Source organism: Microcaecilia unicolor, chromosome 11, assembly GCF_901765095.1.
Source record: "Microcaecilia unicolor chromosome 11, aMicUni1.1, whole genome shotgun sequence".
In the NCBI taxonomy this organism is placed as follows: Eukaryota; Metazoa; Chordata; class Amphibia; order Gymnophiona; family Siphonopidae; genus Microcaecilia; species Microcaecilia unicolor.
In genome coordinates, this window is record NC_044041.1 from 66,762,978 (window position 1) to 66,776,056 (window position 13,079).

General features: G+C 41.2%; 1 protein-coding gene across 1 annotated transcript in view; it reads left to right on the forward strand.

Moving 5' to 3' along the window:
• Positions 1-13,079, forward strand: part of CIT (citron rho-interacting serine/threonine kinase) — a 1,023,678-nt gene that overhangs the window by 874,158 nt on the left and 136,441 nt on the right. The window contains 3 exon segments of the mRNA XM_030217566.1: positions 11,520-11,559; positions 11,562-11,609; positions 11,612-11,626. Coding sequence (XP_030073426.1) covers positions 11,520-11,559; positions 11,562-11,609; positions 11,612-11,626 — 103 coding nt within the window.

The following is a 13,079-nucleotide window of genomic DNA, read 5'->3' on the forward strand; positions in this document are numbered from 1 at the left end:
CAACTGTCCCGCACATCTCCCTCCCTCCCTCTTCACTTACATAGCTACCCTCTGATAACCCTTGCCCTCCCAAACGCTATACATGACCCAGCCATACATCTCAAGACTTAATATAGCATAGCTAATCAAGCTTTGCAGAGACATATACATAACCTCACTCTCTTTTAGGGAAATCTCGTTTGATCAGAAATAAGGTTCCTCCCATCATCGTTTCTTCAAAGTCCACTCCTCAAGAAAAAAATAATGTATATTGTACACTGAGTGATTAGTGCAACCAGTTCAGGTATCCGCAACTGAAGCTATTGCTTTCTGTATATTCTTCCTGGAGGACGCAGGGAACCCTCTGCCATCTTTGAAATTTAGCTCTCGTTGCAGGAGCCAGTGTGTTCGGGGGTACAGCCGCAGCCGCCATCCTGGCTGTGTGCAAGATTTCCCAGGCTCCTGCCAGGGACTGCACTCAATGCTTTATACCTTTCAAAGCAAAATTCAGTGAAAACAGAAACTCCCATCAATATTGAATTTGAATATGTCTAGGGCCGGCTTCATCGACCTCCGCTGCTGCAACGTATACTGTGAGAGGTCCTGATATACAGCAGGAGTTGCCATACTCTAGGTCAGCCATCCTCCAAGTTCGAGTAAGGATAAGTTCTTTGTCTGCGAATTTGAAAAAAAACGCACAATTATATCTCGTGGCCTTTGGTCCAAACGCTGACCCAGTGAACGGTGCACTCTTTCCAGTTCAACTGGGACCGAGCCCAACTCAGACCCCATCAAGGTGACACACAGGGACCGTACGATCGCCGGGATGTCCTCCGTTTGCGCCCCCCCCTCCGGGACACCCCAAAATCGGAGGTTGTTCCGGCAGCCCCTGTTTTCCAAATCATCCATTTTATAGGACAGGTTCGCATACTTCTTCTCCAGGTCCTGGATACTGGAAGCATGTGTATGGATAGATTCTGCATGCTCACCCAGCTTCAGTTGAATGTCCTCATCCCTTCCCCCCAGCTCTCGGAGGTCTGAGCTTAATGGGTCCATACGGTCCAGAATTTCCTCCTTTGAGGTTTTAATGTCTGCTTGGATTCTGGATAAGAACTTTCGCAACTCACTTGAAATATCTTTTTTTTTTTAAGGGAGCTGTCTCAATTCCGCCAGGGATAGCACCAAGTCTGAGTCGGACGGAGAGAGGCGCGCTGGTGACACATGGCGGCTCACAGCCTTGCTCCCTTCTCAGCCTGGCGGCCATTCCGTCTCCTTTTTCAATGCGGAAGCAGCTTTACTCATGGTTGTAGATGCACTGCAGTTTCACAGACGCCTATACCAAATGCGAAAAAAGCTGATGGCTTCGGATATTGCAGTTAGCTGTGCGCGAGGAGCAGGAGCGATGAAACTAGGCTGCCTTTTCGTGCGGTGACATCACTTCCTCAGAAATTTCCAAAATTTTTAACCTGATCTTCATCAAATACAGTTGACAAAGCATCTGTGTGTTTGCTGAGGTAAGGAAGTGTATGAAACCTGATATAAAACATAATATCAATAATACATCTTAAGACAGCCTGACATTTAATTTGTTTTTTCCTCAGCAATAACTGTTCATGAGGAAGGCTGTAATTAATAGATTTTCCACGAAATCTATTAGTCTGACTGTAACATGTCTCCAAGTCAGAGCAACCCTGGATCATCACTGAGTGATGGAATGCTGTTAGCACATACATCAAGCAGAAGGGAACAATGCAAGGTCACGTTTTCCTTATTGTAAGAGAACCATTTTCGGTTGATATGTGTCCCATCATGTATTCCTTTGTGGAAATAAACCAACTTGGAGTTAAATGGAACATTATTGGCTGACTTGGATGGAAATCCCAGAACATATCTGGAGAGATACTAGATGCTGGTGTATAGGTGAAGAAAGCTCTGCTTTGCAGTGGTTATTCCTCATCTACCCTTCTGACCTTAGTGGGTTGTTCTGAAACGCTTGTTTCTTTTTCTGTTGGCTCTACATAACTCCTCCATCGCTAACTCCAGACTCCGCTCCTTCTATCTCGCCGCACCTTATGCCTGGAATAGGCTTCCTGAGCCATTACGTCTAGCTCCATCCCTGGCTGCCTTCAAATCCGGGCTAAAGGCCTACCTGTTTGATGCTGCTTTCAACTCCTGACTTGTAACTTTTATCTTATCCTTATGTATCCTTCTGTCTGTCCTTCCCTTATCCTTTTTGGTCCTGTCTGTTTGTCCTGATTTAGATTGTAAGCTTTTTTGAGCAGGGATTGTCTTTCTTCTTCATGTTCAGTTGTAAAGCGCTGCATACGACTGGTAGCACTATAGAAGTGATTTATAGTAGTAGTAGTACTGTTGAGGAATGTGTTCATCAGCTACTTGGGATGATGGCAAAGAGTTCCTGCTGAAAAAAGTCTCAATTTTGCTTGTACTTTGCAGAATTTTCTGTATTCCTTCTCTTTTTCTTTTCTTTTCTGTGCCCCACTTTTGTGTACTAGTTTTCCAGTAGAGCTTATGGTCAGATTTGGGGAGCCACTCATATCAGGTATGAGACATTAAATACTGCTAGTTCAGTACACCAGAAATTGAGAGACTATGGTTATTTTTAATCTTCCTTCTTGAAAGATTTTGTTTTGTTCGTCCTCTTCCTTGTTGTTGGCTCCATTAAGAGGAAATATTTTTCCAGAGAAGAAAATTCTCTAAAACTAGAGACTTCAGAGGTGGAAACATGGGAGTAAAATCTGATATTTCCTCATGGAAAGATTGATGGATACATGAAATGGTCTCAGAGAGGAACAGTAGAGAAAAATTGTAGCAAAAACTGAGATAAAGAGGATTCCTCCTGAAAGTGGACTCTAGCTCTTGTGGTGCCATCAAATTCTCTGTTGGTTTTGCTGCTTCAGACTAATAATTCTGTTACTCTAATAGTTTTTATCCTGGTGGAAAGAGGGTGATAATGCAGCATTGAGATTTGCTGCATAGTGTGACAGTTACAACCCAAATGGCAGTAGCATACTTGCATGGGTCCTCCAAGGCAGCACTGGGGTAATCTGCATGAAGCAAAAAAGCAAAGATTACAAACCCAAACTGCAGCAGTACAACAGCAACAGACTTCGCACAATGGCAGCTACATCCCTGAACAGCAGTGGTGCAATGTCATTCTGATTCCAGAAAGGCTAGACAGACCCGAATGAAGTGGCCATGGTTAAAAACCAAATAGCAAACAAAAAGGGGTGTCTCAATTATTAATTAAATATATATATCTAGCTAGCTAGATAGATAGATAGAGATATATATGAATTAATGCTATATAGACTGAATGACCCATAGTGTTGTGGATAGTAATCATAGAACTAATTTTAAAAATATATGGAAAAACAATCATACCTCAATACAGTGAAGTGTAACAGGCACCACAGCTCAAGCAATTGCTTTAAACAGAATGTGATGTAATCATGCAAAGTGCTTAAAGCTAATTAAATAAAGCTTTTGTCAACAGAAAGGTGACTTAGCTGAGTGCAGAAGTCATGATAACGAATGAAACCTCTAAAATACATAGATGGATGGCGCTAAACCGAACAGTGCCAAACAGTAAAACAGAGTGACCAAATTTAAAACATTACATACACCCAACTGATAAAACCAATTAGAGATTTTCGTTTTGTTCACTTTCTTAAAGATGTTCTATAACATTGGTTTATGATGTTTACTTTCTTTCTGGGGATATTCTGTATTATTTGTATATGACGTATTTCTTTGAACTTCTGTTTTGGTGATATCTATTCTCATTTGATAAATACTTCTTTAAATTTCAAAATCAAATTAGCAGCATGGAGGCCATTCAGGGGTTATATCACATTATTTAAAACCTCAGGCAGTATATCGACAGAGATAACAATATAAACTGGAGAACCTGTGGGTTGCTAATTCTGACAATTTGAAGGCAAGGTAATGTTAAGAAAAACATATGTTTTAAGCAGTTCTCTAAACTGTAAAAATATCTTTGATGTCCTAAAACTTTAAACTTGACATATTATTAGGCTTTGGTTTGAGTGGAAAGTGGCAATCATCATAAAGTTGATATCAAAACAGGTGTCACTAGAACCTAAGCCAACAATAAAGTCATCAGAAAACCTTTAATAAAATTATTGAAGAACTTATTTATTTCATTTATTTATTTGTGACTTTTATATCCCACATTATCCCAAACAAGTTGAGTTCAGTGTGGCTTACAATAAACAGTATAGGATACATAACAAAGAATACTGCATAAGAAACTTAAAAGCATCTGCTACAGAAATGGAGCCTCCTGTTGCTGGAATGTAGGGAATGGATGGATACAGCTATTATTTCTTATTCAGATTTGCCCAGCTTTAACTTATGAAACTAAATTACTTTAAAAAACTATATATGGTATGCACTTTTAAATGAAAGTTCACCTTAATAAATACCTGAAGAACAACATAAGCACGTCAAAGATGAAACTACCCATTAGTAAGCAGCACTGCAGCAGCCAAACCAAAATGTGAAAACGTTTGCCAAACCATGATAATAAAATGTTACTAGTATGGCAAGTATAATTAGAAGACAGTGAAAGTCTGAGAGAGAACTTACCAAAACTAATTCTAAGATCTTCCCGCCTTCAAAAAAAACCTCCTATATTTATTTATTTATTTATTGCCTTTGTATCCCACATTTTCCCACCTTGTTGCAGGCTCAATGTGGCTTACAATACATCATGAATAGTGGAAATACATTGTAAAATAGGTATTTAGTGTTACAGAAGAATCTTGGGTAACATGACAATGAAAAGAAGAAGAGAAAAACCTGATAGTAATATAGTAGGCAGGTGTCGTTCACATTTGTTGATCTTTGTGGTACGCCTTATCAAAGAGATGAGTCTTCAGTAGTTTGCGGAAGTTGGTTAAATCGTGAATCATCCTTAAGTTGCGCGGTAGTGCATTCCAGTACTGTGTGCTCAGGTAGGTAAAGTTTGACGCATGCGTTAGTTTGTATTTCAGACCTTTGCAGTTAGGGAAGTGTAGATTAAGGAATGTGCGGGATGGCAAGTCGATCAGGTCTGACATGTAGGCTGGAGCATCTCCGTGAATGATTTTGTGAACTAGGGAGCATATTTTGAACGTGATGCATTCTTTAAGTGGGAGCCAGTGTAGTTTTTCTCGTAGGGGTTTAGCATTCTTATATTTTGTTTTACCGAATATGAGTCTAGCTGCAGTGTTATGGGCTGTCTGAAGTTTCTTGATTATTTGCTCTTTACAGCCGGCATAGAGTGCATTGCAGTAGTCTAGATGACTGAGCACCATTGATTGTACCAGGTTGCGGAAAACAGTTCTTGGGAAGAAAGGTCTTACTCTTTTTAATTTCCACATGGAGTAGAACATCTTTTTGTTTGTGTTTTTCGCGTGGCTCTCGAGTGTTAGGTGTCGATCGATGGTAACACCAAGAATTTTTAGGGTATCCGAAATTGGAAGGTTCAGGTTTGGTGTGTTGATGGCGGTGAATTTGTTCATGTTAAGTTGAGAGGTGAGTATTAGGCATTGGGTTTTTTCTGCATTGAGTTTTAGTCAAAATGCATCCGCCCATGAGTGCATGATATGGAGACTTTGATTGATGTCATTAGAAATTTCCTTTAGATCTTGTTTGAAAGGGATATAGATTGTTACGTCGTCTGCGTATATATATGGGTTGAGGTTTTGGTTTGATAATAGTTTGGCCAAGGGTATCATCATTAAGTTGAATAGTGTCGGCGAGAGGGGGGATCCCTGTGAGACTCCGCATTCAGGTATCCATGTGGCTGAAGTAGTTGAGTTGGATGTCACTTGGTAAAACCGAGTTGTTAGGAATCCCTTGAACCAATTGAGAACGTTTCTTCCGATTCCGAAGTATTCAAGGTTATGTAATAGTATTCCATGATCAACCATGTCGAAGGCGCTTGACATGTCGAATTGTAGGAGAAGTATGTTCTGTCCAGTTGCAATCATTTGTTTGAATTTGGTCATGAGAGTAACTAGTACTGTTTCAGTACTGTGGTTAGACGGAAATCCAGATTGGGAGTCGTGAAGTATTGAGAATTCATTTAAGTAGTTTGTGAGTTTGGTCACTAGCCCTTCCGTTAGTTTGGTTATTAAGGGGATGGATGCTACTGGTCTGTAGTTGGTCAGTTCACTGGCACTTTTCTTTGTGTCTTTGGGTATGGGGGTGAGTAGAATGTTTCCATTCTCCTTCGGGAAGAGTCCATTTTGTAGCATATAATTCAAGTGTTTCGTTATGTCTGTTTGAATTGTTGAGGGGCAGATGTCATTAGGTTGTTTGGACATATGTCTAGTTTGCAGTGAGATTTGGCAAATCTTTTGAGCGTTTGGGAGATAATGTCCTCTGATATTGTCTCGAAGTTGGTCCAGGTTCTGTCTGCTGGGTGGATGCCAGGGTCTGGGTCTAGGCAATCAAGGAGTTCCGCATAGTCAATGGTGCTGACAGGTATCTTAAGTCGTAATTGTATGATTTTCTCGTTGAAATATTTTGCGAGGCTGTCTGCTCCTGGTGTGTTTTTGTTGTTGGTTGTGACTGGTGTGGTATCTATTAATTTATTCACGAGTTGGAAGAGTTTGTGTGTAATGGTCCAATTATAGTTTTGTAATATAATCTTTTAGTTTGTCTTATGGTATATTTATATTTTCTTTGGAGTTGTTTCCAGGCTTTAAATGTGGTGTCGTCATTCATTTTGTTCCATGCGCGTTCTAACCTTCTACCTTGTGTTTTAAGATTTTTCAGCTCTTCATTGAACCATGGTATTGATTTCTTTCTGTGTGAGGTTCTGGTTTGGGTTGGAGCAATGTTGTCTAGTATGGATCTGCATCTGTCGTCCCATTCTAGGAGGAATTGGGATGTATCTGTATTTGTTGACCATTCGTTGTAGTATATCTGTTGCCAGAATATTACCGGGTCTATTTTTCCTCTCGTGGTGTATGTTTTTCGTTCTTGTTTTTTTGGTGAATCTTTCGTTCGCCATTGGAGGGAGATGTTTGCTTTATAGTGGTCGGACCACGGTGCGGGTGTCCATTTTGTGTCTGTTAGTATAAGGTTTGAGTTGGGATTAAATTTGTATGCGATAATGTCTATTGTGTGTCCTTTAATGCGAGTTTGCTGCATGTTAGTTCTGTGAAGATCCCATAGTTGTAAGAACTCTTCACATTCTTGGGTGCTTGTTGAGTTTAGGTCTTCAGGGTGCAGGTTGATATCTCCTATTATGATGAGATTTGAGGTACAGATACAAGTATTCGAGATAAAGTCTATGAAGTGTGTTTGGGCGTCTTGCCAGTTGCCAGGTGGTCTGTAGAGCAAGACTGTGTTGAGGTGTTCCTGTAAGTTAGGGTGATTATTTCTTATCGAGGCTATTTCCAGTTGTGGCTGAATGGATTCAGCTGTGGGTGTAATGGTAAACTCAGATTTGTATATTATGGCTATCCTTCCTCTTTTTCTGTTTCTTGTCCAGTGGACAATTTTGTAACCTGGTGGGCATAGATCTATAATTATGGGGTCTTTAAGGTCATGAATCCAGGTTTCAGTGATGAATAGGAGGTCTAAATTGTCTGTGGTGATCCCTTCTGTTAGAGTCTCTGTTTTATTTACTACTGATCTGGCGTTTACGTATCCCATTTGGATTGGTCGGTAAGGTTCAGTTTGGGGCGTGTTTGTGTTAATTTTTATTATTTGCCTGTTTTCTTGGTATCTGGTTCTGTTGTGTTCTTTCTTCCCTTTCTGTTGGTTGTTTCCGAATAAATTTGTTTTTCCTTTTAACATAGTAACATAGTAACATAGTAGATGACGGCAGAAAAAGAACTGCATGGTCCATCCAGACTGCCCAAGACAAACTCATATGTGTATACCTTACCTTGAATTTGTACCTGTCCTTTTCAGGGCACAGACCATATAAGTCTGCCCAGCAGTATTTCCCGCCTCCCAACCACCAGTCCCGCCTCCCATCACCTTTTAGTTGGTTATTGTTCTTTTGGGCTGCTGAGCTATAGTTGGGTAGTTTGTAGGTATTGGTGGTCCACTGACACTGAGGGGGCAGGCCACAGGAGAGAGAAGTTCCGGCATCAGCCAGTGTAGCTGCTGCTGGTGCTGCCCTTTCTGCACACGGAGGAAACAGGACGAGGAGGGGAGGGGGGTTCAGTGACAGGAGCAGAGCACTGGAGGGAAAGAAAGAGAGCGGGAGCTTCACGGTTGGAGAGAAGGGTGTGTGTGTCAGGCACGTCATGTGGGAAGTTATGACTGGGCCCAGTTACCCAAGTGGTCAGTCCACCTCTGGCATCAGCAAAGTAGCAATTCCTGGAAATTAGTTCTGACCAGTTCAGTGACACGGGCTCTGTGGCCTTCATTTCACCTCCGTGCGCTGAAGTGGCTGCATTAGCCTGATCTGGGGTACATGACTGTGGAAACATATTTATCAGGTGATTTCACTGGATAATCAGTTCTTAAGCAATCCCTTTCTGCTGATGCAGGCATGACTTTAGTAAAACTCAGGGCACAGTTGATGCTGTCTTAATACGTATATCAAATTATGTTAAGCTTGTTACCAGCTCTGGCAGTTACCCTATGCGGGGTCTTACCCCTACAAGGAGAGGGAGACAGAGTTTCTGATACAGGCTTCCCTATAGGATATGGAGTGATTGCATAAACAAAACTCCCAAAATAAGGACATATTGACAAACAATTGAATATGAAGAAACTGCTTACAGGAGGGTCCAGCAATAATATAGTTTGTGTGAAGAGCAAAGAAGGGGAAATCCTTACAGAAGATTACATTACACACTAATCTTGTATTCCGCAAAAACCTTTGCAGTTCTGTATGGATTAAATAAGGACAGAGATTGAGAGAGGTTCAGGAGTTACAGTCTAATACAGTTAATTATAACTCAACCTACATGTTCTTTTTTAAAGGAAATGTTTTTAATTGTTTCTAAGGTTAGATAATCCCTTGATGACCTGATTATAGTCAGGAGAGAATTCCAAACTGAAGCAGACATAAGACAGGCATGAAGCCATCTGCTTCCTAATGTAACTATACTATTGATGGAACTCTCAGAACTATCTGACCCCAATCTAATTTTCTATCTAAAGAAGAAAAAAAACTCAAGATCCCCATACAACCCCTTTAAAAACTATATAGTACATAATTTAAAATGAGACCTTGCAATAATTGGTAAACCAATGAAGTTTGGCAAGATAAGGAGATATATGGTCTTCCCTCCATAACAAACAGATAACTCTATTTGCAAGATTTTGAATCATTTGGAACTTTTTTAAAACCTCCTTTGTACAACCAAAATAAACTATGTTGCAATAATCCAACTTTGAAAGCAACATAGATTACACAATGAGTCTAAAACATGGCAATTCAAAATTTCTACGTATAGTTCTTAATTTCCTTAATAGAAAAAAGGAGTTCTTAACCACCTTATTAACCTGATTTTAACATGGTTAACTGACTGTCCATTTCAACTCCTAGTATGCGAGTATTAAACTTAAATGTATTATTTCCTAATAACAAAGGACTCTTTACCTTTTATGTTCTTTAGTGGACCTATCCAAAGAGATTTTGTTTTATTTAGATTGTGTTTAAATGAAAACATAAACATGGGTAAATAAGGTAAAGATTTATGGACTTTTATAGAGAGCTTTGTTCATCGGAGGTCCGTTTGGCTTCTGAGGAGATAGGGAGTTATTTGGCAGAAGTGGCTCTTCCCACTCTTACTACAGAACAATCACAGGGCTTAGATAGGGAGATCGCAGAAAGTGAGGTGGAGGATGCCAATAAATATTTGGAGGCAGGGAAGTTACCAATGCTGGATGTGGGTACATTGCAAAAATTTACAAGACTTTGAAGCATTTACTTCTAACCCCACTGACTGAATGCTATAACTCTCTCATTCGAGAAGGTGTCCTATCCTACCATATGAGAACAGCTGGGATCACAATTCTTCACAAGAAAGGCAAGGATAGCTCATTCTGTAGGCCTTATAGGTCTGTTTCTTTATTGAGGCTGGACATTAAGGGAGGGGAGTTATCAAGGTTAAGATGGGTTATTTTACAAGTTGTGCTATTTTTGCACAGGATCTCATTGCATAAAATGAGACTCTGTACTAAAATAGAGGGTACATCGTGGAGGATGAAAGGGAAATATATGAAGTCTCCAAACCAGGGCAGGAGCACTTAAGTACTAGACCTTTAAAGGGCTGACGCACAAGAGAGAAGTAGAGGCCAACAAACCAGCTCAAAATTCGTATTCGACCTTGTTTTGGGACTCTCTACTGCAGATTTTGGGCTTTCTGCAGGACTATTTGGAGAGTGGTGTGGCTGCCAGTTCTCTGTAGGGTGCGAGTGGTGGGTTTAGCACGTTTTCATGGCCATTTGCAGGGAGCTTCTTTGGCTTCACACCCAGACATGGTTCAGTTCCTGAAAGGTGTGTCGCATTTGTGCTCTCTGATGAGAGTGGTCTTTCCTTCCTGGAACCTTGATTTGATCTAGTGGACCCTGGGAGTGCCCATTTTGAGCTAGTACTCAGAGCAACTCTGAAAGACGTGAGGCTAAAGGTGTGTTTTTTGGTGGCAATTTGTTCAGCCACGAGAATTTCATAAATTCAAATGCTACTGTGTAGAAAATCATTCGTGCGTTTCACCAAGGCAGGAGTCTATATTCAAATGGTGCCTCTTTTCTTCCCAAAGTTGTCTCCGCTTTTCATCTAAATCAAGCAAATCTCTCAATTTGCTCTAGTTGCTCTATTTGCTTGACATTTGTCAGACCCAGATAGGATATCTAGAGGTATCAAATGAGTTTTGCAATCTGATAGGTTGTTCGTGCTGGCCCTAAGAATGGTAAGGCTGTAGTGAAGGCCATGATAGCACTCTGGCTTAAGGAGGTGGTCTCTTTGGCTTACCTTTTGAAGGGGTGTGTGCCTTCTAGAGATTTGAAGTCCTATTTCCATTTGAGGAGTGGCAACATCGTGGCCTGAAGCTCACATGGTCTCACCATGTCATGTCAGTCAACCAAATTTTAATCCAATTGACTACCCAGGAACCTACCCCATCTTTTAGATCCCATGGGAGCAGTGGATGCTTGCATTCTTTTCCTCCTCCCCCCCCCCCCCCCCCCCCCCCCCCCCCACTCTTGTGTATGCTCTGTGTGGCCCTGTGCACAAAGAACATGTGTGTATATTCCCCTTGATTTAACCCCACATGTGTTTGTATGTTTCCATATATCCATTGTATAGAATTTTCCTCTGTGTGCTCTTGGAAGGGAAATATATTCACGTGCCTCTCCTGCATACCCTTATGGATATGCCCTACATACTCACACTAAGGAAATGTGTATATTTCACCACTGTTTCTTCAGGGAGGGTTTTTGTGGACCCCACCCGTTTCAGCTCCCTGTATTTAAACTTTTGTTTGTTTTCTCCTGTGTGTTTACACCTCAATTATTAGAGTTTCCCCCCTTAATTTCAGGAGATTGAGACTTCAGAACCCTGTAGCTGCATTTATTTCACTGGTACAGCATCATTATTGGAACCAACAAGTTCTATGAAATTGAGATGAAACATATACTCTGGAAGGTAAGTAGTACACTTCAGAACAAGATATTTCAAACTTATTTTCTAAGGGGCTTGTGTACTAGTCATGCATTATGCTTGGCGCATGTGTTAAAGAAGAAATTAATATGAACATTACGCAGCACTAGGTTTACAAGATCTCATTGGAATCAAATAGAATGTTAGGGGCTGGCCTAGTGGCTCAGATGGTGGCACACTCCTGATGTGACTCCCCAGATGGCTAGGGATGCTATAAAGGCATCATTCAAGGATCTAGGACAGTGGTTCTCAACCCAGTCCTCAGGCACACCCAACCAGTCAGGTTCACAGGATATCCACAATATGAACAATATGAGACAGATATGAATACAGTCGAGGTAGTGCATCCAAATTTATGCATATTCATTGTGGGTGTCCTGAAAACTTGATTGGCTGGGTATGTCCCAAGGACTGGATTAAGAACCTCTGGGTAGGGGGGAGGGACACCTTGATTTCTGATTAAAAGCTCATGGTTGTCATGTTCCAAAGAGAGGCAGGGTACATGACCTCTCCCAGGATTATCAGTAAAATGACCCCACTACAGCAGAAGAGGGAAGTGGAGGGATATAATATAAAGGGAAAACCCTGTGTGATGGAAGGCTCATAGTACTAGATCCTAGCTTGGTGAGATATTTGAAAAGAAAAAGAAATGGAGAATATTGCCATGCCCCTGTCAATCCATTGTGTGACTGCACCTTGAGTATTGTGTGTAGGTCTGATCGTTCATTTTCATAAAAGATACAACAGATATAGAAGAGGTATAGACAGTGGTGTGCTGGTAAATGTTTAACAGGCTCTCTCCCCGGTCCCCCTCTGCACCCCCACCCCCCCAAATTGCAGAGCTGGCTATAGCCGGGGAGAGAGCCTGGGGGGGGTGGCAATGCATTACTCCAGGAATAAAAAATTAAATGATCCCAGGTTCCACTCTAATTCATGTTTAATGTGCGATAAAATGCCATAAATAAGTAAATAAATATAAACTTTTAATGTTGAGCACCTGATTCTCAAAGTGAACATATTCCAAACACTATAATTAAAATAAAATGATTTTTTTCTACCTTTGTTGTCTGGTGACTGTTTTTCTGATCATGCTGGCCCAGTATCTGATTCTGTTGCTATCTGTCCTCTTAACTCCGTTTCCAGGGCTTCCTTTCCATTTATTTCTTTCCTTTCCTCCATTCTTCTTCATTTCTGGTCCTCAGCTTCTGCCTATTTTCTTCATCCATGTGCAGTTTTTCTCTTCCTTTTTCCTCATCTCATCTCCTTCCTCACTCTTCCCTCCCCTCCATCCATGTCCAGCATTTCTTCTCTCTCCCCTCCTCTCCCCTGCCCTCCATCCACCCATGTCCAGTGACCCTTCTCTCCCCCTGCCCTGCATGCACCCAGCGACCCTCCTTTCCCCTGCCCTCCATCCACCCATGTCCAGCAGTGACCCTCC